This window comes from Bombus vosnesenskii, unplaced genomic scaffold, assembly GCF_011952255.1.
Source record: "Bombus vosnesenskii isolate JDL3184/JDL3185 unplaced genomic scaffold, Bvos_JDL3184-5_v1.1 scf7180000013305, whole genome shotgun sequence".
In the NCBI taxonomy this organism is placed as follows: Eukaryota; Metazoa; Arthropoda; class Insecta; order Hymenoptera; family Apidae; genus Bombus; species Bombus vosnesenskii.
In genome coordinates this window covers 2,821,358-2,848,664 of record NW_022882954.1, presented here as the reverse complement: position 1 = coordinate 2,848,664, position 27,307 = coordinate 2,821,358, and the positions used below count along the sequence as shown (strand labels likewise).

At 37.1% G+C, this 27,307-nt stretch overlaps 2 protein-coding genes across 8 annotated transcripts in view; both read right to left on the bottom strand.

The window, feature by feature from the left end:
* Positions 1-67: 67 nt before the first annotated feature.
* LOC117234575 (hormone-sensitive lipase) lies at positions 68-4,224 on the bottom strand. Of its 4 annotated transcripts, none has more exons than XM_033495946.1 (10): positions 4,079-4,224; positions 2,821-3,255; positions 2,541-2,742; positions 2,243-2,456; positions 1,928-2,118; positions 1,501-1,783; positions 1,042-1,404; positions 571-896; positions 364-489; positions 68-288 (listed from the first exon to the last, which is right to left on the bottom strand). In XM_033495946.1, the coding sequence occupies exons 2-10, from the start codon at positions 3,201-3,203 to the stop codon at positions 220-222; spliced, it is 2,157 nt and encodes a 718-aa protein (XP_033351837.1). In that variant the 5' UTR covers positions 3,204-3,255; positions 4,079-4,224; the 3' UTR covers positions 68-219. The 4 variants fall into 4 exon arrangements, with proteins under 4 accessions (XP_033351837.1, XP_033351834.1, XP_033351835.1 ...); XM_033495943.1 differs by lacking the exon at positions 4,079-4,224 and adding an exon at positions 3,392-3,710; XM_033495944.1 differs by lacking the exon at positions 4,079-4,224 and adding an exon at positions 3,431-3,710.
* Positions 4,225-8,670: 4,446 nt separating this feature from the next.
* LOC117234576 (amyloid-beta-like protein) overlaps positions 8,671-27,307 on the bottom strand; it is a 45,857-nt gene continuing 27,220 nt past the window's right edge. The window contains exons 4-16 of one of the 4 annotated variants that reach the window (XM_033495947.1): positions 26,466-26,597; positions 23,700-23,826; positions 19,594-19,684; positions 18,717-18,847; positions 12,525-12,750; positions 11,723-11,933; positions 11,206-11,388; positions 10,444-10,515; positions 10,119-10,309; positions 9,827-9,987; positions 9,180-9,406; positions 8,948-9,094; positions 8,671-8,786 (exon numbers count right to left, since the gene is read on the bottom strand). In XM_033495947.1, the coding sequence (XP_033351838.1) occupies positions 8,676-8,786; positions 8,948-9,094; positions 9,180-9,406; positions 9,827-9,987; positions 10,119-10,309; positions 10,444-10,515; positions 11,206-11,388; positions 11,723-11,933; positions 12,525-12,750; positions 18,717-18,847; positions 19,594-19,684; positions 23,700-23,826; positions 26,466-26,597 (2,010 nt within the window). In that variant the 3' untranslated portion in view covers positions 8,671-8,675. The remainder of the gene's footprint in view (positions 8,787-8,947; positions 9,095-9,179; positions 9,407-9,826; positions 9,988-10,118; positions 10,310-10,443; positions 10,516-11,205; positions 11,389-11,722; positions 11,934-12,524; positions 12,751-18,716; positions 18,848-19,593; positions 19,685-23,699; positions 23,827-26,465; positions 26,598-27,307) is intronic. The other 3 variants (XM_033495949.1, XM_033495948.1, XM_033495950.1) reach the window with 3 other exon arrangements.

The following is a 27,307-nucleotide window of genomic DNA, read 5'->3' as shown; positions in this document are numbered from 1 at the left end:
TAATAAAATATAAATATATAATATAAAATATGTAGATAGAAACACACTTATGACATTTATGCACCAGTGGATAAAGCTTTTGGTATATTGCAAATTATTGTGTCTTTGTACATAAAAAATCAATTAAAATTGGCATCTGAAAAACAACAATAGCAAAGAAACTTTTGTTCCCGCATATTAACATTCATATATTAATGAGTATTTTTCATATCCATATAATTATAGTGTTAGTAGTTCTTGCAATCTTTTCACACATAAATCTGACCCTTCAGATGCCTCTTTTGAAACCTGTAAATTTAAATAATTTGATATAATAGAACGTAATTTAATATTATTGATTTATTTGATGAGAAAAATATTTACTGGTGTTAAGTTAAGAAAGCCATGAGGTAAACCTGGCAATATGTCAAGCGTGATTAATACACCAAGCGATCGAAGTTTTCTTGCGAACATGACAGAGTCATCCAGGCATGGATCTAACTCTAATGTCTATAATAAAACATTTTTATATATATATGTAATCTTTTTCGCATATTATATTCCATACAAAATTTACTATTTAAGCATTACCAGCATTTTAACGGGTGGTAATTGTGCTAAAAGATGATCTGCTGCAAGATAAGGACTTAAATATGGATCTCTGGGTACTGTAAATATAAATTCCTCCATACTACTTTTCGCATTTTCTATATCCAGTTCTTTGGATTCTTTATGTCTTCCACTAAGAGACCATCCAAAAAAAGACCATGATTTATCATTCTTTGAAATATTGTTTTCTGTGCTAATAGTGCCATTTCCGATATGTGTTGAAGCATTTGTACTACAATTTCGATACAGTCCAAAAAATTTATTGACATATTCTTGAGATCTTGCTTCTTCCTGTAGATGTTCTGTTCCTGTTATGTTAGAGAATGTTCAGAGAGTATTTAAATGTAAAACCGACTATAATAAAAACAATGAACTGTAATAAAAGTTATATAATACACAAATTATTTTCTTAAAAAAATATCTTTATGTTTAATCCATTGTGTGTTTATATACCGTCAACTTCTGTTAAAGTAACAGAATTCAAAGTAGAATCAGATGGTAAGGATGCTAACTTATGTGCATCATTTGTTTCATCTCCATTGGGACTGAGAGCTAACGCTATTAGATCGCTTTCACTCACTTCAGCAAAAGATTCTGATTCTGACTTAAAACAGTCAGCTGCATATGCTTTTAAGCAACGTAGAAGAAATCCCATAGGTAATAATGGGTCTGTAAGGCAAAGTAATCGTGAAGGTGATAGCACAAAGTCAACAAGTACTGGTGTGTATGCCATAAATATTCCATCAGGTTTTCTGATATTTAACTGTAAACATTTTAAGGTAACTCCCAAATTTAAATTGGCCCCAGCAGAATCACCTATAAAAATTTAATATACTTATATATTATTTATACAGCAATATTCACATAAAACTATGTTAAGAAGCTAACACCCTGCAATGTTTTACATCTTACCAGCGAAAAGTATTTTTTGAGCTGTACTCCCAAGCAATGTACTTGCATGATTTAATGCCCATGCATATGCATATAGCACTTCCTCGAGTGCACGAGGGAACGGAGCTTCAGGTGCTAAACTGTAATCTATACTTAAAATAGGTATACCGAGATTTATTGCCCAACTACGTAAGTATGTTTCATGAGATAACGAAGTCTGTGCTACAAAACCTCCACCATGACAATGAATTATTAATTCGTTGGACAGTCCATGCAGTTCTCCCCCTACTCCACCTGAACCAACCTGAGAGAAGCATGTACTGCACAGGAGTGAAACTGATGATTCACAAAAATTTCTACTCAATTAAAGGTAAAATAAAGATAAAAATAATAATGAAAATTACTGCTAAAATTACAGATATATAAAGTAATCGAATTATCTCTTTACCATTCCTAAACGACGTTTAGAACTAAACAGCCTAACATGTATTGGCTTTTTTCCAATATGACTGTTTGGTATTGGAATTGAGACAGTTGATCCACTTAATGTAGGAAGTGTCAATTCTTCGGGTGGTATAGAAATTATTTGATTTATTGCCAGAGAAGGAGCTGTTATAGCAGGCAACCTACGTGTAAGATCTAAAACATATAATAATATACGTATATGACATTTTGAAGTAATTAAACTATAAACATAATGAAATAATTATTACATTTAAAATAAATTACGCATATATTATCATTAAAAATCGCAGTATATTACCAGCCTCATTGAGAAACCAAAATGCTTGACAAAATGAGATATCAGCACGTTGAGACACATCAACAATACGACGTGCCCTTATTTCAGGATCTAACATGTACTTGACAGAATTAGCACATCTTGCTAATAATGTACCATTAGAATAAAAAGCTTCGCTGAATGTTGCCATACAAACCATTATAGTTTTTAATATGGGCTTTAAGTTGTCATAAAACTGAAAACACAACATATTGAACTAGAAAATGTTAAAGTAGTTACTAAACTAAAGCTATGTGTATAGATATCCTTATTAGTATACCTGGAATCCCAAGCACCTGCCATAAAAACAATACTGATTAATACTATCTACTTTACTTAAAATTTCATGTGGATTATGACTATCTCCTATAAAGAGAGATGGTTTTCCATCACTTAAATGTTCACTCCAAGAATAAAGAGTTTGTAAATGTTCTAAGCAAGTGCACAAAGATGCCAACAGCTGTGAGCAAGCCTCAATTTCTCTATAAATATTTGTACTTGTTAATATAACTTTAAATAAAAATATTTAATAATTTTATTTAGTGAATTTTAAAGACTACCTCATATAGTAACTTTTACGAAAAAATAAAGAGTCCTTCTGGCAATATATTTGATGACAGACAGAACGAGAGTGAATAATACATTTGTCTATTAACACTAGAAAACTTCTATATCCATTACCAGGTGTTTCCGCATCAAGATCAAACATTGGTGCAATTCTACTAATTTCTTTGTATAATGGTTGTAACTGTACCAAATGATCTAATATAGCCATAAGCGCAGCTCTAATTCTAATACTGTTCTCATCTTGATGCGACACAAAGTACTCCGAATTAGCATGACATAGTTCCCGTAATGCTCCCCATTGTAAAGGCTCAACATCTTCAAATGGTCTGTCAAAGTCATCATCGAGTGACATCTGAGCTGTTCCCTGCTTAGTCATTTAGTAATAAATTTTTAATTGATTCCTTTACTACAAACAATAAATGTGGAATCTGCAACATAAACATTTATATTATTCTATTATTTGTTGACAAAAACAAGTGTTCTTATAATATATTTCGTAACAACGTACTGCTATTTTTCAATATAATTAAAATATAATACACATAAAATATCATTAATACGTACAAAATGAATGCGTTCATAATTGGTAATGAAAACTGATACCTGTTAGTACTTTTACAATTCATGATGTTAATTCGAATTAGGTTATCAAATTTACTCAGGATATTCAGATTACGTTTAATTATTTTTTAACTTTCGATGTACACTACATCATGCTTATATACATTAAACTCTTCGTATACATTGTATTGTATATTAGGCAATAGCTTCTATTTTGAATTTGACATTTCTTAAATCTTTATCATGGTCGCCATATTGTTTTTTCGATCGATAGCATTATCTCACTGTAATAGCACGCGCTAGGTACGAATTAAGTGTTATTGACATGCATATGTTTGAACAATAAACTACATGTAACTAGCGAGAACATAGTTGTAAGATGGACTTAAAATAATTCTTGATTGGCTATTGTATTTATGCTAAGAGAAAATGATTATCTTTCTGTTTAATTCTAATGTAAATTAAAGACTAATCGTAACATTCATAAACTTAAATTCATAAGAGCGATAGATTTTATCAATCAATTACTTGATAATTATTGACCTAATTAGAACAGATCATCGAAAGCTTGTGAATCCCTATTATTGAATGAAATTGAATTACTTAAATGATAATATCAACAATATAACAATTAGGAAGTAGATATATATAATAAATAATTGTATTATCGATATCAATAGGAATACTTACCAGACACATGTATGTCCCTAAGCTGTGGTATTTGCAACGATAGCTAAAGAAACCAAAGAAACGTACATATATGTACATGCGTTGTTTCGGTACCAATTTCGTCAGACTAATGGCAATGAACGACAAACAACAAATTACATTCCTACGATCGCTGCTATTACGTATTAGGTAATGGAATCGCGTCAGATGAATTAATCACAAAGATATACCAGTGATATCTAATAACAGCAAAAAAAAAAGAAATAGATTTTCTTAGAAATTTGGTTATCTAAGATTTTTACTGTGAACTATACTTATATGTGATCAAGCTAAGTACTATTGATTCATATTTAAAATTATACTGTGTATACTATATATTACATATGAACTTAGTTCATTGCATGATAAAATCTTAATATTAATAAACAATATCATTTACTTTGTGAATATCTTCAGATATAAATATTCTGCAAATATGATTGATACGTTATTCATAAGGAAATATTAAATGAAAAAAAGACAGCTCAATTTTTGCCGTTGCCGAAAAGTAACTAACATTCAACTAGTAATTATCTTTGTAATTTATTTATTGATAAGTAAAATTACATATATCCACAAACACAATACGTTCTTTTCACGGAGTGTATTAATGCGATAAAATTTGTGAGTGGCGAGGAGAAATCCTTGTGTGATGGAGAGAAAGAGGGAGACGGGGAGTTAGTTTAATCCTCCGGTTAGTAACTTTTCTACTCGTCGAAGAACGGTCACAGAAACGTTCTATAGCAAACGTGTAGTTTCCGATCCTACAATTAAAGGCAACTAAAAAATTATCCATCGTGTTTCCTCGATTTTTTCTCTTTTTCTTTTTTTTTTTTTTTGCTTCGGTTCGACCAAGTGGGCGTTCATATGAAATATCAGATATTTTTTATCGAACCACGACGCTGATTAAGTCCGTGCAACGTCGATCAATCGGTTCGCACAAAGCCAACATCTTAGTCGAGATATTCAGCTGCCGATAAACGATACATAATGAATAACGCATAATAACATATAAAAATGCGATACCGAAGTGAACTTTGATTTAAGCTTTGAAATCGCTTTGTTGTCAAATGGCAACGAATGCAGGAAGTAAGATCGAAAACTAATACAGCGCTGTGTGTAGGCGTGTACACGAGTATATATTGCACGTACAATCTTGCTCTCGCATCTCATCATTGTTACGATATTAAAGTTCATCGAAGACGCGATTGAATCGATAGAATCGTAAGAATCGATCTATACCGAAAGAACTGCAAAAATAAAGTTTAGTTCCGTTATTATTCCCATTTTCGCCGACTTCTAAGTCCGAACCGCTACGCAAAGGACGTATTTATTTTTCTCATTTTGTTCCTTCATTCTTAAATTTGTTTCCTCTTCTTCTTCTCCTTCCTCTTCTTCTTCTACTTCTTCTTCTTCTTCTTTTTCTTCTTCTTCTTCTTCCTATTCCTCACTTCTCACGTATCTTTTTTCCACATTTTTTTTTCTTTTCTTTAAGCTAAAGTTTAATTACCTCGGTAAATATTTATTACCTCTTTACAAAAATCAATTCTTAAACTTATACAGAGTGGCTTGATGCAAATTCACAATATCTTGAAGTGAGAAAGTGACGGATGCTGCCGCCAAACCAACAGACTAAAACTGATATGCTTCGAGGGGGCTTTTCAAGCTTTTTTGTCCTTAATACTGATGACAGATTTATCTTCGCGTTTCCCTGATCAATTGTCATTGAAGAAACATTCTTTCTATTTTTTTTTTTTTTTTTTTTTGTTTCTACTGTGACATTTGATCAAAGGGATGTTTCCTCTTCTGTTTTCTTCTTTTCCTTTTGTCTTTCTTCTTGGTGTGTATAAAGCTTTGCCAATATCTATGGCGAAAGTGCGTTACGCTATTCAAAAGATGGTACGCAAGATAAATTTGGCAAGCACTACAGGTGCTGTTCGCATCATATCTTTCGACAAATATAACGTATGATGAGCAACAGCACATTCGCCAACGTAGGCCAATCGACATATGGTCGCGTACCATCTCCGTTCTTTTCTTTTCTTTCGTCGTATAATGGGTAAAAATCACTTAATAATTGGAATGACATCGCGATTAAAAGAAAGAATAGCATTTTTCGTGTCTTTTTTTCCTTTTTCATCAAAAACATGTTTCTTCCTCAACATCTGTGAATCCGTATCAAGTCAGTTTTTTTTATACGCGACGTGTCAATGTTTTTTTTTTCTGTTCATTATAACGACTATATGCTATAGGTACATAATGTATAGTTAATTTGATAGGTGTACATGTATATGCATATGTATATATATATATATATATCTATGTATATATACTGTTCATATATTACACACACACACACACACATACACACATGAACATATATATTTATATATAGATATTTATATTATTATTAACGCATTGATGCTATGCTTTTGTTGTATCTCCATAGACATATGGATAATTGCTATCATTTTAATATATCTAAAATAATATTTTTAACACTCAGCGATGCGCGAATGTGTGTGCCTGTGTATATACTTTTTTTTTTTCATTGGCTCATTCTTTCACCGGAGTTGCGTGAGAGAAACAGTATGTTTAACTATATCCGTTAAATAGGAAGGCAGCTGCTTCACGTGCGCTTAGGAATCCAAGGATTATTATTCATTGTCCTCGGTTTGCGCATTCGCTTAATTTATTTTAGCAAAAAATTAACAAGAAAGAGAGAAACCTTATCGATAGAAAGAGAGATAGAGAGAAAGAGAGAAATCAAGTACAACTCTTTAATGTAGATAGTACTTAAAGTAGAAGCATCTTGAAAGATCGTCATTAACATAATACTTGCGCGACTAAAATTATTAATATTTTTTGCTGTTCGTAATTATACATAATGGTTATCGAATTGATATATGTATATATTAAAATATGGTTAATTTAATTAATACAAAGAAATATAATCCAAATAAAAATGAAACGTGCAATATTCATTGAAATTAAACGAAAGCTATGCTTTCCCACGCGACCCTGGCTAAAGCGCAGCCTACTACTTTTTGACCATATACAAATATATAAGCATTAAACGTGTAATATATTATCGTCATCATATATAATTAATATCCTAAGATAGTTATTGTATGAACCATCTTTCGAGAGAGAAAAAAAACGATGAAATAAAAAAAGGACAGAAACACGCTTGCCTTTAACAGTCGCCACTTATTCGACCTAAATCGGAGGTACTAATGCCACTCAAAAAAACTCCTGTGTTAAACTGTTCCTCTTATTCGGCAACCTCGACGTGATTCTTTCGATTCGTCCGTTTCCATCAAGGAAACACGACGATAACTCGGCCGAATCGAACAAAGCTGACGAATATTTTCCGTGCATACGTTCGGACAGCACCTCGATAAGATAGTGGACTTTTGTTATGGAATGATAAAATATCTTGCTTCTCGTTAGAACTTTAGATACGTTCATGATTCAATTTCTTATAAGTATAAAGTTGTATAATCTAAGTAGACGTTAAGTACTGAAAAGGTCGCTGAAAAAATCAGGCAGTGGGAATCGAACGGAGATGAAAAAACAGCTGCAATCACGAAGGTGAACGTGCATTTGATCGCCGTTCTGATATTTTAAGAGTGTCGTATAGAGCATACACGTAATTTTTTATCGTATAGTGCTATTTATTTAATATGCTTATCATTTCTTGTTCTTTTAAGTCGGATTATACTTTTATATTGCCACTGTGTAAGCTGCTACCGCTGCTACCATTTTTTTTTCTTATTGTTAGTTTCACGTATTATTTAAGCTGCGTTTACTTTTATTGCCATTTACTATCTCGAAAAATATCAGAACTCAGAAATATACAGCAAAGAGCGCAACAGCACGCATACTGTGAATGCGTCATCGACGAGATACATTTCTTCCATCCCATACGCATTTCCTATTGCTGAAAAAAACAATGAGTTCGTAACTGATCATAGTCCACAGCCTTCTAATCGAAGGGTATCGCGTATAACATTTAATATGAGTAATGATTCTCTTTTCATTCCTTTTCTTTTTTTTTTTTCTTCATCATGAGCGCTCCTTCCTGTGTTTAGTTTGTTAATAACATATATGACAACGAAACGAAAACAACGTGTATGAGATACTTCCGAAGACAACTTTACGCGCTTCCCATATGGCACATTGGCATGTTGTTTCCCTTTCGAATTGTCTCGCAGATAATCCTGGCAGTACGAGCGTGTGTTCTAGCTCGTAATACTTCTATCTACTACGGTGTTTTGTAATATTGCTTTATACATATCATAGATCGTTAAATGTGGTCGTATAACGTCGCAAGCTATCATAAAGAGACGTTCACATAATGATATTGTATCGCAATACCTATTTCCCTATGGACAGATTGTATTCCATATATTACTAAGATGTAGATTTGTATACTTTCGGAATCTTCGGAAGAACCTCGAACCTGAAAGTTATCTTACACTAACAAAATACTATGACATTCTTGAAGAACATACGCGAGAACGGACAATTAAAGACCAGTTTCAAATAAAATCTCTTGTAGACCGAGGTGATTAAATTATTCTTTGATCTCGAAGTATTTATATGTAGGATTTTCATATCCATTGATCTGCATGTTTGCAACATGCCGCTCCTCTGGTGTAGCTGCTTGATCAACTTCAATGAATCCCTGTTTAAAATCAGAAATATATGATTATACTGTAAAATTTGGCTAAAAACTGATTTATGTTAATTTTAAAGAATATTAACAATCTTAGTATAAATATCATTTAATAATTAAATCACGAGTATTTAATTTTTACTTCGAATAAAACAGTCTTCTTTATGTACCTGACTGTGGGGGCTTCTTGCACTGCGTCTTTTGAATACTGCTACGCCTACCACTGCTGCAGCCATAAGTGCGATTCCAGCAAACGCAAGTGTGAAGTAGACAGATCGACTTTCCCTGTGATACATCTCCCTTCTCACAGAGTAACCCTATATAACAAAAGGGATAGAAATATGTTCATATTATGATATTTCTTGGATATTATTATTCAAGCAATTTAATGACTACATTTACCGGTTCAGAGTGGGAAATATCATGTGTCATGCTGTGAGCTGCTCTTACAAGTCCTTCACTGTGCATAGCCGCCACTGCAGATGGTTGCTCTGGTGGCTGTTGAATATCCTTGTTGTCATTTATCGAGTCATTTTCTTCCTGTTGCGCCTGTTCCGTACGTAACTCGCCACGTTCAGCCTTGCGTTGCTCCTTGCGTACTCGCTCCAGTAGTTTTTGATGTTCTTTTTCTACAAATCAACGAAGTATATTTAAATATAGTTCTTATCGAATTTTGTCGCATTTGTCGAACATTATCAATGAGAGCTGAGGGAGCAGAATACAATAAATCACATTTTTTTATAGGAGAGAGAGAAATTCAGTCACCAAGGTTGTTCTTTTCCTTGTTTCTGGGATAAACATGTATTTTTTTGATGTCACCGTAACTTAAAAAACATTACTTACTATAATATTAAAAGATTGTTTATCTTGGCAGTTATATGCCTTTACTTTTTTCAAAGCTTCATCAACTATGTCTTTACATCGAACAGGTTCTTTCCATTTTTAGTCAAATTTATATTACAATATTCCTTCTTATCACAAAATCAAGTCAAGAGTGTTTTTGTCATGTTCTTTCCCTACGTTCTTCATTCGTTAAATTTCTAAGTTACCTTGCTGCTTACTGGTAACGTCAGCCTGATATTTATCTAAGATGGCTGCTTCCGCTTCTCGTGTCATCGCTAGCAGCAGTCCAGGAGTCTCATCTTTGCTCCTGAGGGCCAAAACGTAATCATCCATAAGGCGGCCAATTTTTGCGCTTAAATCAGGATACCTAAATATAACGAACGAAATACATATAGTGTTCTATTAAGTTAAAGTATATGTATTTTTTCTGCACTGTCAAAATCTGGAATCTGATATTCTAAGACGTTGACTGTTACGTTATATCGACCGACACGTTACCGTTCTAGCATCAACAGACTCTGATTGGTAATTCTATCGATCTCTGCCAAGTGTTCCAATGTTGCTGGCTTCTCGCGTTGAGCTTGTTCCAAGCTGCTATCCAGCAGATGTTTGTAATGAGCAATAGTATGGTGCCTGTCTTTGTGAAGAGCCCGAAGCAATTTCTGAAGACATTTCTGAATACGATGCATCTGAACAAGAAATAAGAGGGTAATATATTATTCGCGGATTTGCGAGTGGAATACTTAAATACTGAATATTTCTATATGGAATTCTATGGAATGTACAAATATGGAATATATAGAATATCTTTTGAGAAGCTTACATTTGGTGGAGTTTCGTTCAGAGCAGCTGTGTAGCACGACATTGCTTCCTCGTTTCTTTGTTTAACAGCTTCCTGTAAATTAATACCATACATAATAAATATTATACTTCCCTCTCTCTTTCTCTTTTCGTATACACGATGTATATAATTAAGCATTGAACGGCGCTCATTTTAGGAAGAAATGAGATCCATATATTATAATATATTTTGTAATCTAAGTGGAGATAATTTACTAGTACGAAAGAAATTCGTATATATATATAATTCTACTATGTATCAATTAAGATAATATTACAATTATGCGTTTCTCTTTGTATTAAAATCAAATTAAACTGAAATTCTCTTAATTCCAACATTTTAGAAAAGGAGAGAACATCATTAGTTAGAAACAATATAGTTTCCAAAGTTTGAAACGATATTCATAATATAAATTAGGCATGTAAGTATGTGTACATGCAAATTTAGAAGATCATCTATTTTAAATACATCATGATGGGCCTGCATGAACTAATTTCGAGAATAAAGCAAAAGAATAAACCAAAGCAAATAAAACAATAAATATATTACATCAACTAAATCTTTAAAAACCCAATATACTACCCTGTTCGGTAGAGAATACATTTAAAAAACACGAAGAAGAAGAATATAATTATTATTACGATTCGCATATAGGAGTGTCCTTCGGCTACTGAAATCTATCCACGACTGTCTCCTTTCTAAATGCTCGTCACCTGCATCGATTATTCTACTCAAATCACGTACTTGTACTCTTTGTTGATGCATAGCGCTCAACTGATGTTTCTCCGCGGCACCGCTCTCTTCCAGAGCAGCAACGGTTTCCTGGAATCGCGCGGTCATCCATCGTTTGAAAGCATCAGCTGCGACCGGGTCATGGGCACGAATGTCTTGATATTTCTCTTCGAGATCACTCCAGTCCTTCATCACCTGAAAACGTTGTAGCACAAAGATTTCGACACTAGCGTCCCGCGAGATAATAGCTATCTCTGGAAAGTCGACCGCTTATTTTTCTCTGTCCTCCGTAATAGCTGTCTCTCGAAACTGTTTATTTCCTCATTCGATAAATTTACATCATTCGTGATTCAACGAAAGCGAAGAAGCAAAAACAAGGAAAATTGAATGAAAGCAAAAGTGAATAACGGAGTGAACAAGAATGAAAATAAAAAAAAAAAGAAGGAAATGACAATAATATCGTTTGGTTTATTCAAGGAAAAATGAATGAATGAAAAGCGAAAGCTAGGTGGTAACAACACCTGCTTACTTTCGTTACTTTCTCCTTGTGCACCTCTTCCAGCCTCATTTGTGCTTGCTTGTAGCTCTGGTGCTCGGAACGAGGATCGAAATGAGTCAGATACGGATCCGGTGTGCTCTGCGATTGAGAGGACTGTTGTGTGCTGGTGCTAACTGGCAACGGCATCGCGGTCACGTCCTGTTTCGGTTTCTCCGTGGTTGAAACTGTCGTTGACAATCGACTGTACAGAATGTGCATACATCTCTCGTTAGTAAATGAACGTTATATTATTCACGATTATGCGATAATCACGTAGATTTATTGGTCAAATTTAATGGTATTAAGTAGATGGGTAATTATTCATTTTTAATCGAAAGTAGGTAATTTCTAAATAATGTCCTTGAGGATTTTGTTCCACCTGCAACGACCAACACGTATAACTATATATACAGGGTGGTTGGTAGCTGGTGGTGCAAGCGGAAATGGGGTCGCGGAAAAAGAAGTCGAAAATTTTTTTTTTAATTTTCCATCGAGACAACGATCTACAGTGAGATCCGTTATAACGAGACGCGATAAAGTGCACGCGTACCGAGCCAAAATTCAAAGTCGATTTTCTCGAAAACAAAGCCTCGAACGAAAAATGTTTATTCTATATTTTCGACTTCTTTTTTCGCGTAGAATCACCCCCTTTCCGCTTGTACCACCAGTTACCAACCACCCTGTATATATCGAATACTTGATGTTAAGTGAACACGGGATATAACTGATCCCTATCGATTAAAATTATATTTAATATTCATGAGTTAAACTTGCAGGTTCGATGCAAATTTACCTCGTCGTGGTGTCGTAATTGTAATCGTCGAGATATTCTTCGTCGCTCTCGTCATCGTCGGGTTGATCGCTAAGCACGTCCTCGGGATCAGCTTCAGAGTCATCTTCGTCATCTGCGTCGGTGTCCAGGCCATCGTCATCTTCGAGATCATCCTCGTCCTCGTCGAGATCTTCGTCCATACCCTTGGGAATCGGCAGGTCGATCGGTTTCTTGGCTTTCATATTTTCTGCAAATTACACGTAAATGTAAATAATATTTTACCGAGATCAGACAGACCAAGTTCTATCCGCTGTTTCGAGAAAACTCTTCTGATATTCCAAATTATCCATCCTTCTATCTCAAACGATTAACCAGTTAGCTGTTTCCGACGAGTATACTCGTCACGAAGAAGCGGCAACGTTTCGCGTTACGACGAGCCCTGTCGATAATAAAATTCAAAAATAAAACGGTTTATTCTTTTTCTAACTCTATTTTCTGTAATTCTATCGCAACAGCCACGCATACTCTGTGTTCGACGAGTATACTCGTCGTCGCTCGTTTCTTGCCACGCGTTTTAGGTACGCGTTTCTCAAAGTTTTCAAAGAGATCGCAACAGCTAACTGGTTGACTAAGATCGAGAGGTCTATGAAAATTCTTTATTCGATGTCGAAACAGAGTGAAACTGCCGTTTTCAGTAAATTCTTTGCGAAAGAGAAATAGCAAATCGGTCGAAACAACTTATTTGCCGAAAGCGTCATTTGACTTCGTTTCAAGTCAAATCTTTGCACATCCACCTGACACAGGCTGACACGTATGCAGTGAGACGAAAATCCTTTCCATTCACCGACATCCTTTCAACGAGGATTTAAATTCGTATTACGCGACGCATAAAGAAAAATTTGAATCCCGCTCGGCAAAACGACAGAGACAGAAAGACAGAGACAGAAAGATAGAGAGAGAGAGAGAGAGAGTCACGGAATTAATTTGCATAGCTAACATAAAAGCTGCCGATAGTACTACACGGAGAACGAATGCAAATTGCAGGGGAGGTACAGGCCGCGAGGATCGCGCATTTCGAAATCCGCCTGTCCGTTGCATCTCCGGCGAGGCGATGTTTTCCCGCGACTCGCGTCCCTTTTCCACCGTGAAAAACTCTAATTTGTCTCTGTTATGTTGAAGAGGACAGCCGTCTTGACTAACTAGGTTCTCGAGATGTCCCATTCTCCGAGAATAGACACGCTGATGAGCTGACTTCTCGAGTTCTGCAAAGGCAGACAAAAGCTTCGCCCGTCGTATCCTCGCCGCTATCCTTTTATCTGGGTCACGTGGCGGTTGTGTTGGCACTTTTTCCATCGAGAATATCGTCCGGCTATTGCACGAACGTATCGACGTATCGTCGTTGATCGAACCCGCCCCCGGAGGGGACACTCATCCGCAAGTTTCCAACGACGAAGGAAGGAAATATCAAGATTTGACCGACGATATACCGAAAAGAAAAAGGGGGACCGACGATCAACCCCTCCGGCCGACCTATACCGAGGGCTTTCCACGTATTTTCACGGACACAGAGGGAAAGAACGCTTTGCCAGTTCGTCCGTGAAAATCGCCGCCGTTGAAAACCGTGCACAGCTGGACGCTCGGCTCTCTTAAAAATAGCGGCATAAACAAAATGTGCAAACAAGTAGCTCGTCACCGCTACCTGTCGTCCCCTACCAGTCTTCCGCGAGTAGAAGAATTTGACGGTAGGAAAGTTAGACGTGTCGCCGAACTGGCCGTATAATTTCAGATAAGGTAATTTTAAAAGAAGATACGTAAACGAGAAACGTGGATACGTTGAACATTTGCTGGCATTGTTTGCCGCTTCGAACACCGATTCTTATATTAAAGGAATACTCTCCAGGTCTCTGAACAAGTATACCTTCTTTACAATATTTTATAATATTCTTTATTAAGTAGAATATATAATTTAAGAGATTGGAGAATATAATCTACGAAATCGCTAACCGTCTTTTACTTATTTTATCAGATTTAATCATCACCCTTTTCTTTAATTCAACTTTTCATCTTCCTCGCGGTTACAACCCTCTGAGAAATTATAAGCTCTGAAACCCCTAAACTTCTACCTTCTTTCCACCGGCCAATGTAGAAAATAAATGATTATTTTTCATTCTCCGACTGATTCTTTCTCTTGTTATACGATAGAATCACCTCCCTCTCTCTTTCTCTCTCTCTCTCTCCTCCTCCTCCTCTTCTTCGTGATTCAGACTTCGTCACAAGCTTGTCAACACGGCGTACATAATAAACCCGGCTAAAGCACCACCCTACGAGCGGTGGTTGGTCGACGATGGTTGCGGTGGCGGAGGTTGGAATTTCGTCGGTGATTCATCGGTCATTCCTATTGATCAGTAAGCTCGAGGGTGGAAAGCCAAGGGGACGTGTCGCGAATCAAGCCAGCAGACAGTGCGGCTACGATGGATAAGCGTATTGGCTGCAGTTTATTAGCTACACACGTACGGCAGGCATATCGGCATCGTGTATTGAAAAGAAAAGATGCGCAGGAACGGGCAAAACCATAGTATTACGTTGCGCAGTCGTCGGGAACGTCGACGGCCGTTATTGATTGCACGAGCGAGTAAGATAGAAGCGGCAAGGGTAAACTACCCCGTGGAGAAACGGAGAGGGTGAATCGAAGTGTACCCACTTTCTTAATGCACTCTCTTCTCTCTCTCTCTCTCTCTCTTTCTCTCTCTCTCTCTCTCTCTCTTCATCACCTTCTTTCACCGTTTCTTCCTTTCTCTCTCTCTCTCTCTCTCTCTCTCGTTTTCAAGCTGCCCGAACGACGCTCGATCGCAAATAGAGCACAAAGTAGCGATGCGATCAAGTTCAACGTGTACGTTACCGTTGATAAGTAAACTGCGGATGTTTATGTAAACTCAGATTTTCATGAACGTAATTGGAAATATGCAGCTTACAGTCAATCGCGAAAGTCTATGTACATAGACATCCATTAAATACGAAATACTCGAGTAAAAAGGCTGGTTCTAAGGAATTTTCACATTGGCTGACGTACAGTGGCTCGCGAAAGTATTTCAACTTGGAGATTAATATACGGTACGAACAATGGTGTTCAGCGTGCGATTTTAGCGACGAAGATACAGCATCGATAAATATTTCGGCTCGCTGGTACAGCGTATAATTGGCCGCTCGAATCTAATTTTCCGACGTACTTGAGCTCGTGGCTTGCACGAAGCTCGCTATCAGACGGCTGTTCGCGATCAATATCGAGCGAGAAACGAACAGACGCGGGTTTTAATTATTAAATTAATTTGCGTTATTAGAACGTTTAATTCTTATTAAATCGTCCTTCTCTTTCTCGTCGTTCATTCGCTTCTGGGGTACGTCGTGCTTTCTAAACGGTTCGCACGTCACAGGCACGTTTTCCAAACGTTAAGTCTCCTTTGTCACTTCGTTAAAAGCTTACATACATCGATGATCAACGAGGAGAATCGTTGAAACGATTCAATGATATTACGAGGTTCCATGAATTCCGGAATGGTATCGCTCGACGTGCGAAAAAGGGCCCGATTTAAAGCGAGAATGAAACGCGAAAGAACGACGAAGAACGCGTTTTTCGCAGTAACGCCGATACTATTTACTCAAATAGATGAATCGGGCTACGTAATATTTTCCATCGTTTTGCGCGCAGATCGGATTACAATAACACGTTTTCCTTTTCCACTCCTACGTTGTTCGAAACACGCGAGTCGTGAGAATGAATCGATAATTACATACACGCGGACACGAAATAAGGCCAACATGTTTTACCGAGCTTACATCGTAAGCAGGATCGATCGTTGTTCGAATCAATTTTTATTTCGATAATTATTCGAACAGACGAACTATCCGATATCTTTATTCGCGAAAACCTGGTTTTTCGTCATTTGCGATCGAAGCTTGCTACAAGTATCGGTATCGGCGAGGACGAATTATTTAACTTCGACTCTGCTTCACTTTATATTCATAGCTACGTTTTCCAATAATAATCATGCAACGAGCTACTGTGAGTTGCAACGACAACAACAGAGCGTGCAAAATACAAAGTATCTACTATTATCGTCTATATACATCTGAAACATGTTGCAATGCACGGATCGAGTTCTAGATTTCACGATACAACTTACGGTTGAGACGGTAAGACGAATTTCAATAGGAAGATGACGAGTAGGGAAACGTACGAAATAGGCTTTTGTTAATTTTCTGGCTTTTTATGTGTTAATCGATAAATTCGCTGGATTTCGACAAATATCTCTGACGTTAAGATAATCGTTTTCTTCTGGCATCGAACAGCGGGATTTTTGAACAAGACATGGTCGAATACGAGGACGATCTACGAAGCTTTACGATGCAAGTCTTCTAAAAGCAGTTAAATCGACGAATTGTCGAAACTTTCGACTAGTCGGAAATATATAATTATCTGTGTAAGTTTCGAAGAGACTGGAAAACGAACGTTTCACTGCGAAAGCAAATAAAAAGACAATTTCACACGATGGGATTACAGAAATGGACAACGTAGGATTAATCGGCAATGGGCTAGATTTTAACGAAAATTAGAAAAAGAAAATAGAAAATGTAATTTACTGTCAAAAAATATCGCTTCATGAAATTCGTTTAATCTGCCGTACGAAATACAGCGATAAAGTTTCGAGCGCGATTCTGTTTCCGGTAAAATTGCAACAATGTGAATAATCACATTCATCCGCTGTATAATCAGATTACGTTTTTCATCGATATGCGCGAAGCAAACACTGTTAATTATTTTAGTTATCGCAAACATTGTTTTTTTTTTTTTTTGTAAAAACGTATGTGAGATCCATGTTGCAGAAAAAATGGAATATAAAATTTAAAACAAATGGCTGTAGCAAAATTTTTGATAAAATATGGCCAATCGTCGAGAGTTTATGGAAAGGCGAACAGGATTTATGGAAATTCCATCACGTTGAAACCACGCGTTTTTCATTCGGTAAAAGAGCTTCGAGAGGGACGTAAATCTATCGAAAATATAAAGTGTTCAGGGCGATCTTCCATAAATCGACTAGATATTCTTACGAAAAAATTCGTGAATTTAAGATCGACCATAACGATGAGCCAATCTTCTCCTCGTTTTTCCCTGATTTATTCGCTTATCATCGTTTTCTTTCCTCCTTTTCCTTTTTTTTTCTTTTTCAATTTCTCGTACAAAAGGGGCTACTCGTCGTTCCCGAAATTCGAACTGATATCGTCGATATCGCGACTGATACGCCAGGAAACGTGTGTGCGTTAGCGGAAATGTAATAAATAACGGATTCGACGTTGCAATATGCAATAAGGTACGAAAATAAAATTCCGACAATAGACTACAGCGAAACCCTATTTATCTGAATTCATCGGTGAACAAATAATTCACGTACCGCGGTTCATATTATAACACGGTAGTTGAATTTTCTCCATCACCTATCGCTTTGCATTTACGTAATAGGAGTTCATATTCGGACAGGCGAAGTGAACCGGCAAAGTTCGTTTAACTTGAAACTTCCAAACGTTCCGTATAACGCGAACAACGCGCTCGTAAAATGCGTCTACGAGTATTCGAATGCTCTCACGATCTTGTACACGATATATCAGGCGAAGTCGGCGGTTTCGAAGTATAATATTCCCAATAAAATTTCTTAACGTCTTCTCCTCGGAACTTTGTACAAGTCGACTTCGAGACACGCATCGAAGGATTTCAGAATGTATTTTCACATTCGACAGAATCAAATGTCGTAACTTAAAATCGGATACGTGCATTGCGTCTCATTTCAGTTCATACAGGCGGTGTAATCCATTCGCTGCTACTGCGATACGATTATTTTATTACTGGAATTGGGTTTCTTCCCCACGCGTCACCTCTAGCTTTAAGTAATAATTACAGTCTCCTATCGCGTCATCATTCGTTGCATCGTTTAACGTGTCGAAACAAAATGACTTTGTTAAAAACAAAACTTTGTTAAGGAAGGATACAACGCAACGGAATTGCAACTAAATATCGCCAATTAGATCGTTGCGTTGGACGCAACGGGTACGTCGGTAACAGCGAATGCGTTAAGAGGCTACACTGTTCAACACAGAGATGAAGAAAGTCGTCGATGAATGAACGTGAATGATGATATGAGAGAATGTACGTACGTTACGTACCTTTGAGGCGTTTCGGGCAGCACACGAATTCCACGCCAGAGAACAGCGATATTCCACAGGGCAACAACATCGCGAAGCTCCTCAGGTTCATATTCCTCTCTCTGCATGTGTCGGCTGCGGTCGCGTTCCACCTGAAACGGAAGATTCCCGGATTATGTTCCCAGTTTCTGTTCCTTTCAGCGAATTACGAGCTTGCGTTTCGCAGAATTGCGTTATATATTCCGGTTTGCAAGATTCTATTCGCTTCTTCCAACGGGGCGCTTTCCATCGGACACGTTCTTCGGTCTATCGTTAGACCGTGGATATCGATGGATTTTCGAGAATTCCAAGGCTGCAAAAATCTACAGAACGCATGTGCGCGAAAATGTATAAAATATCGAAAATAGAGGCGCCTATTGATAATATTCGATAGACGAAACGAATTTTGTTCGCTCCTTGGATTCATAAAAACATAAAGCTGCACGAACGTCCACGGTGCAGCTATCGCGACGCACCTGGAGCATCGCCTTGAATCAGCAGAGTCAGTCGCAACGTCATCTTCCTCTGCTGATTTTGATCAAGCATCGAACAAACGTAAACGTTCGTCTGCTTATTATTATAGACCGTGGATTTTTATTCGACGAAGGAACGTTTAATGGACTAAACCGAGCGTGTGAGCAAACACGAAGCCATCTGAAAATTCCGGTGGGATTAGCTGCGGTCACCTAACGAGGCAGCAGGTACCTTATTTCAAAGGCAACTAGAAATTATTATCGAACTGGGAACCCCGATGGAGCGTATGGTCGTGGAGGATAGGGTTACGCGGTGGCGGACACGTAAATCGATACGCCAGCGTTGGCTCGTCATCGACGAGACGCTCGCTCGTTGGCTCGCTTACCTGAGAGATTCCCAGCATTTCGTCTGATTGTGAAGGTGGTCGAACAGGCAACCTTCCGGCACGAGCAACGCGTCGCTTTGGAACGGTCCCTCTGAAAAGGAGAACGTGTCGATGTGAATAAAAGCGAAGGGAAAAGGTCGGGTACTGTGGCATGGACACGCCTATATTTATCGTTGAAAGAGACACGAGGCAGAGATCGCGTCACATGGTGCACGTACAGGTCCATAGCTGTCTACTCAACCCCTTAACGAGAGCCACTCTGGCGCTACGACGCGGCACAACTCCACTCGACACGACTCGCAGGAATCGATACGGCAGAAACTGCAAATCAGAGTGACTCGCTTCGGGGGTGTAAGCTTGTATACGGCATCCTAAGACTGCGGTCAGAATTCGCTTGGGATTACGTTTCGTACTCTATACCAGCAGGTGTTTACGACGTGTACGAAGTCATGGGAACAGTTTGATTATTAACAACTTGGTTGTTACAGGCTGCGTCCACTGAAAGTTACACAGTCGCTCGTGAAAGTTTACATAAATCAATCGAATTTCGTGTACGCGAATTAGCAATGAAACTAGAAACGCTTTTCGTCGCAACATTTATATTTACGTATTCGATACTCGTTATACGACATTCCATTAATGCAAAGAAATCGACTTTCGCATTTATGAAGAAATTCTGCCTCTTTGGAGTTGTCTACTTTACGAACCGTACCAATTTTTGTACCTTTAACGCTTTCGCTTGTTAGATATTCGAAATGGACGATGGAGATGTTTCAGATGAAGAGAGTTCAAGTTTAATAAATTTACGTAATTTGTGGAAGAATTCAGAACTCTGCCTCTCTGGGGTTGTTCATTTTACGAACTATACAAATTTTTGTATTTTTAACGCTTTCGCTTAGATACTCGCAATGGACGATGGAAATGTTTCAGATGAAGAGAGTTCAAGCTCAATAAATTTACGTAATTTGTAGAAGAATTCAGAATTCTGCCTCTCTGGGGTTGTCCATTTTACGAACCGTACCAATTTTTGTACTTTTAACGCTTTCGTTTGTTAAATACTCGCAATGGACGATGGAGATGTTTCAGATGAAGAGAGTTCAAGTTTAATAAATTTACATAGTTTGTGGAAGGATTCAGAATTTGTAGATTTCTTGTTAGTCGCGTTACGAGGCGAAAACTCCATCGAATTTATAAATAGCTAGTATCTCGTACGCACGGCGAAGTTAAATAATTTTTGCTGAAATTACTGTTCCTTATTAAAATCGAAGAAAAAGGAGTTAAATTTTTATTGAAAAAACATAGGAAACGCTTACAACAGCAGCCAATTTATAACCCAAGCTGTTTCATCTATGAATAAATGCTGCGAGTTATTACATTTTTTTTCTTTTTTACACAAACAGAATGAAACGCAAAAAGAATAAATAAATGATTTTGAAACGTTTCGCAAAAATTGTACAACGAGGTTTTAATACAATTTTAATACCGAAAACGTCAAACGTTTAAATTGCGTTTCATTCGTCGTTCGGAATTTATAAATGCGCCGGCATGAACGTAAATTTATAACAGCAACAGAATTTGCAAGCTCGAAAAATGCAGCGATGCCTTTTTTTACGCTATTTTTTAAAAATCCATCGTTGCGGAGATGTTGCGCGAAAAAGGAAAAAGTTGAAATTTAAACATTGAAAAGTTCACAATGACCAGAAGGATACTTCACAGGGGCTGTTTGTAAATTTTATCTCTTTCTCGTAGTCGTTTTATCAGCTTCGAGTAGAGATTCTATAGAGGAACGTTGTGACGTGTAGTGCGATATTTTTTTATTACGGGCCATTCTATCGTTTTATTATACCCGTGTGCGAGCCCGTGATTCGACAAGCGTCCCGTGAATCTCCAATTTTTATACGCCCGGTCTACAGTCGTACGTTAAAGCTAAACGATTCGTCGATCATCTAAAATTCAAATATCAAAAACATCTTGGACAACTTGAACCTCGTTGAATTCTATTTTAACGTGGAAACCTGTTAAGCGGAATAAAATTTCCTATTTAATAAGGGAATAAAAAATCCCTGCTCCCAATTACCAAGCTCGGTAGCATGACTGAAATATTTCTTGTTGCACGAATTAAACGATCCTCGAGGAAATCTGTTATTACGATGATACGGCAATGGGACGCCCGATTAGCATGGACGAAGTCGAGAAAAGTATATTAACGGTTATAAGCGTTTGTTAAGATCGCCAAGAAGATTTAAATTATCGGGAAACTGGGCGAGAGGAGGGGATTTGAATTTTAAAACGAATATATTAGCCGGATCGCATCGATGCAATGCCTGCGAGACACTGGGAAAATGGAAAATGGAAAATAAACACGGATAAAGATCTTATCCTAACGGGATGATTATTATGAGCGTGAAGTCGGAAATATTTTCGCGTCGCAGCAATTTTCATATCGACCGAACCGAGTCTCTTTAAATTCGCAGAATTAATAAGCGGAGAGAGAAATTGAGAGATAACGATCTAAGGGAAATATCATTTCTTAACAACATATATTATACAGGATGTGACAAATGTGGCAAACTTTATCGCTGTATCCTGTGCCATGTAATGCTTAATCTTAAACGATATGGAACAGAGATATGAAATTTTGTTTACTTGTAGACTGTGAAATCTGTTATACAAAAGTTATTATAAACGCTAGAGGCAGATAGTCCTTTATTATTTCGTACTTTTGTTATAACGCTTTTAATTAAGAATTTCTGGAACCATGTTTGTACGACAATTTATCTTTTGTTTTTATTCGCGGTATACGCTGACAGATATTTTACAGAGAAAATCCAGGACATCCTGTGTACGCGTGATCCTATTCAACGAACGCTTTATTTCATCCGGATCTATTTAACCTATTTCTTTTCACTTCCTTATGAATGCCACGTCGCAAAGCAAAGGCGATATACATATAGTCGGCTAATCATATTTATTAACGAGAATACACGTTCAGTTGACGCGAGAATAGAGCAACAAACCATGTTTTCGCTATAGCTAATAAACGTACGCAGGTAAACTTCAGCACAGATACGCTTCATACATATTTAAATTCGAATTCATAAATTTCACATGGAATGCAATAACTTTGGAAAAAAGAGCAGAGGTGGAGAAAACAGGAGCTTTCTTTAAATTTGCTTGAGATATGCATAAAGGTAATATCAGCGGTGTTCCAAAATGGTTATTGGGACATGCAAATGTTTTTCATTGCACAATTTTTCTGTTGCAAAAAAATATACAAGTGTCAAGAGTAAAAAGTAATATCATACGTTGGCACACTAAATCGTCGAACGTATCTTTGAATACATTTTTAGTCAGCAGCAGCAGGTAATTTTACATTTTCAACGGAGATCTTCTCATCGCGTTTCTGGCTGCCATTTAAATATTCAGCTTTTTATCTACGCTTTTACCAAACACAAATAGTAAAAGCACGTGTTTACTAATCGTCCGTGTACACTTTTTCCCATTGAAATTGGCAAGCTAACGTACTAATTTCTCGCTTTCGCTTCAACGCGTTAACGACTGCTCTCGACAGACGTTTAAGCTAACGCGTAGAAATAGGAATTATAAACGCGACCTTTTCTTAATTGGTACCGTTAAGTTACACGGTAGATGATCATTCAGCTTAGATCAGAGTCGAGTTTCTTAAAATCTAGGATATTCAATTTCTATTCTGCGTCTTCGTCAATGCCACTGATAGAGCCTTCATAACTTACAGAATACACGGTAGGATCAGATAAATAAAATATCGTGCTAATCGAAATTGTAATCTTTTATGTCGTTCGTCGCAATCAGACTCTCTCAGAGGCAATGCTTCGAATAAAAAAAAAAAAAGAAAGAGAGAGAATGCTTTGTTCCATATTTTAGATTCAACGTTGCACCAGAAATCGCTTCGCGTACATACATCTGCATATTCAAATTCCACCTTTACGTCAAAATTCCATTCTTTATTGACTTAGAAAGCCACGTCGACTCCGTTAAAGCGAAACGAGCTGCTAAAGTTAAATGAAAACTGAAACACTGTCCATCCAGATCACTTATCAGAGAGCAATTCTGATGCTAATACGTACCGAGACATCTGTACGGCTTGACCCAACGTGACAATTTGCATTTAGTTCTGCCTGGCTTGCACCAGCCGTTAACCCTCACGTAATGAGACGATTCCACGATATTGGTGATGTCTCTCTTCGGATAAGCCTAGAAATACAAATACCGATTATGCTATGTAACTTTCTATCCAAAATAATTCCATATTTCGTTAGAGCTACAACGATCGCATTCGTCATAGTTGCATTGATAAAACTCGAAACCAATCTGAAAATGTATATGCAAGTTACAAGATATTTAGCAGAAAAATAGGCAGAGAATTAATATGTAGAGCGAATCGCCACGAGGGACGTACAATAAACGTAAAAATGGTCCCATCGAACGAACGATTGATTGTTCAGGTACTCTTGTCGTCTCTATGAAACATATACTTGCGCTAAATATTTTCTAGCTTCTGTACACGTGTATCTATATCTTTCTTACAAATTTATTTCAACTTCACCTATACGATCACGTGAAGTTAATCACAGCCTGTGATTAATAAATTTTCAAAATGCTTCGTACAACGCACATGATAATTCGCGGCAAACCCTTAAAAATATTCTAAAACTCTCGTAAGTTGTTATATCGTTGAACAATTTTTGCCCGATTATACCCACAGGATATACGAACAAAGTTTGGCTGTTAAACCTTGCAACTCTCTGTACATCATAAATTAATAAATATGAATAAATTACGGATAATCGTTGGCACGTAACATCCCTGCAGTTTGACCCAGATAATCGTGGTTCACCTACGACCTACTAGTAGCCATTTGAGAATTTTTATTCCGAGCCCTGTTTATATATCTTTTTTCTTTTTTCTTTCAACTTTTCATTATAATTAGCGTAAGTGCATTTACTACTAGCGTAAGTTCCGTTTCGATCGACGAAATTATACGACAGGCGAAATTATCGTGCCTTTCACTCGATAACACGGCCGTGCGTCGACGACAGCAGAGAGAGAGGTGGTTGCCTCGCGGATATCGAAACTGCAGTGCGCTCGTTTCCGTAAATTAACAACCGGTACGCACACAACGAATAAATTCGCGCATCCCTTCGTAGATTGGAAGTGGATGATAGGATACAAACGTCCGAATCGTTTCAATAAACGAGTCCTACTGAATTTAATTTAACTGTTTGGAAATCAGAGGAAGTTTCTATGACAATTTCAAATTATCTTTAGGTAATTAACTGGAGGCGATATATTTTAAGTTTGTATCAGGTTGTGGCGAAAGCTTCTTTATAAGGAAATAATAGATGCACAATATTTTTTCTTTTATATTATTTTACTGAATTATATGCGACTATAACCATTTAGTTCTATTACGATAAAGATCACAACAATATTGGGTTTCATGTTTGTGTAAGAATTGCATTGTTGCAGAAGACGTGTCTGTAAAAGAAAGACGCTTTTGGGACAACCACTAATATTAATTTAAAGATTGGAAATTCTAATTGCGCGAAATTTGTAATCTAAATTAAGATCGTAAATTTCGTTCGATCATAGATTACATATTTTATATACAGGGTGGTTCTACGCGAAAAAAGAAGTCGAAAATATAGAATAAAAATTTTTTTTTAATTTTTCCATCGAGACGACGATCTACAGTGAGATCCCTTATAACGAGACGCGATAAAGTGCACGCGTACCGAGCCAAAATTCAAAGTCGATTTTCTCGAAAACAAAGCCTCGAACGAAAAATGTTTATACTATATTTTCGACTTCTTTTTTCGCGTAGAATCACCCCCTTTCCGCTTGTACCACCAGTTACCAACCACCCTGTATATATATAATAGAAGAAATTTTATACAGACGATACAAAGTATTAAATATTCGGACAAAACCACGTAACTCGAGTGTGGATTGTACGGAAGTATGTAGTTGGATTGCTCGCGAAAGTTTGAAAACATTCTCGCCGAATTATTTAAACAGCTTCGGACATTCGAAGAACGTGCTTGATATACTTTAAACAATAATTCATATTACGTAATTTCCAACTACTCGAGAAGCAGGGTTAACTTCTGATATATTAAACTATTCTACATATTAATTTTAGCAAACCCACAATCGAGTTCTATCTTCATGGGAAGGGGTCGAAATTGATGACCTATTTACTCCAAAACTACGGAAACAATTCCCTGGCAAATTTGGCCGAGCACTCTGCCAATATCGAACAAATTCAATATATGATCTTCCGTGATCTTCTATGAGAATGATTACGTATGAAGTAAGAAGTTCTTCAGAATTAGACGAATAATTTATAATAGAACGAATGTTGCTCTTGTAATTTAATTATCTTCTACCTATAGTATCAAGTAAATTTAATATATCATCTTTCGTAACCTTTCAGAAAGATGATTATGTAAGAAACAAGAAGTTCTTGAAATATTGACGAGTAATTTATAATAAAACGAGCGTTGTTCATCTAATTTAATTATCTTCTATCTAAGGTATTAAGCAAATTTAATACACGATATTCCGTAATCTTATAGAAGAAAAATCATTACATATAAAGTAAAAAGTTGTTCAAAAGTTTACGAGTAATTTATAAGAAAACGAGCGTTGTTCTTCTAATGTAATTATCTTGCAGAAACTTCAAACATTTCGAACGATCTCATCCACGGTCTTAACGTTAGCTCTAGCTGCTCGAGTCTACTGGAAAGGTTGAAAATCACGAGTATAAATCGAATCATTTATCAGGCTGAATGTAAACGTCGACAGAGACGAACAACGTTCCACGAACTTACCTTCTTGCAATATGCGAGAATCTCTAGCTTATCCGTCATGCAGCTCTTCTTGTCGGCGGATGAGACCCAACGTCCCTGTTCGCCCATGTGCTGCGCCAGGTACACCTCTCCGGCCTCGCATAACGTAGCAACCTGAATGCATAGCGTTCGCATAAACACTCGTCGTCACCTTTTTCTACTCGTCTGAAAATTCTTTGACGCTACAACCGGCTACTTTCGGCGATAAGTTTCACTCTGGGGTGGACAAGTCCCCTTAGGAATTTACAAAACGCGAAAAATCGTTACAGCGTTAAAGTTATTCCTCTGACCAGTGAGCTGTTCTCGACGAGTATACTGGCCACGAAGAAACGACAATATTTCGTGTTACGACGACTATACTCGTCACGCGTAAAAGGTAGCCACAATTTCCTGTGTAAATCGCAGTTCAGTAATCGCAGCAAATTGCAATAATAAAATTTCTTAAAAGTCGTTTCTCCGTCTGACGAGTATACTCGTCACGCGTAAAAGGTAGCCACAATTTCCTGCGTAAATCGCAGTTCAGTAATCGCAGCAAATTGCAATAATAAAATTTCTTAAAAGTCGTTTCTCCGTCTGACGAGTATACTCGTCGTCGCTTACTTTTCCCTACGAATTTTAAGTACACGCTTTTCAAACAACTTCGCAACAGCCGACTGGTCAATTGCCTCGCTTATCGCTATTTTCAAAAGCTAAAATACATCTCGTATCTCGTATTTCTATTCCCTTCTTTATCTCTTTCGTGCACGCGGACCTTAGGACGATTTTAACTTGAAGGGAATCGCGCGTGGCTAGAAAATCGAATATTTCGTCAGGCAGCGGACTGG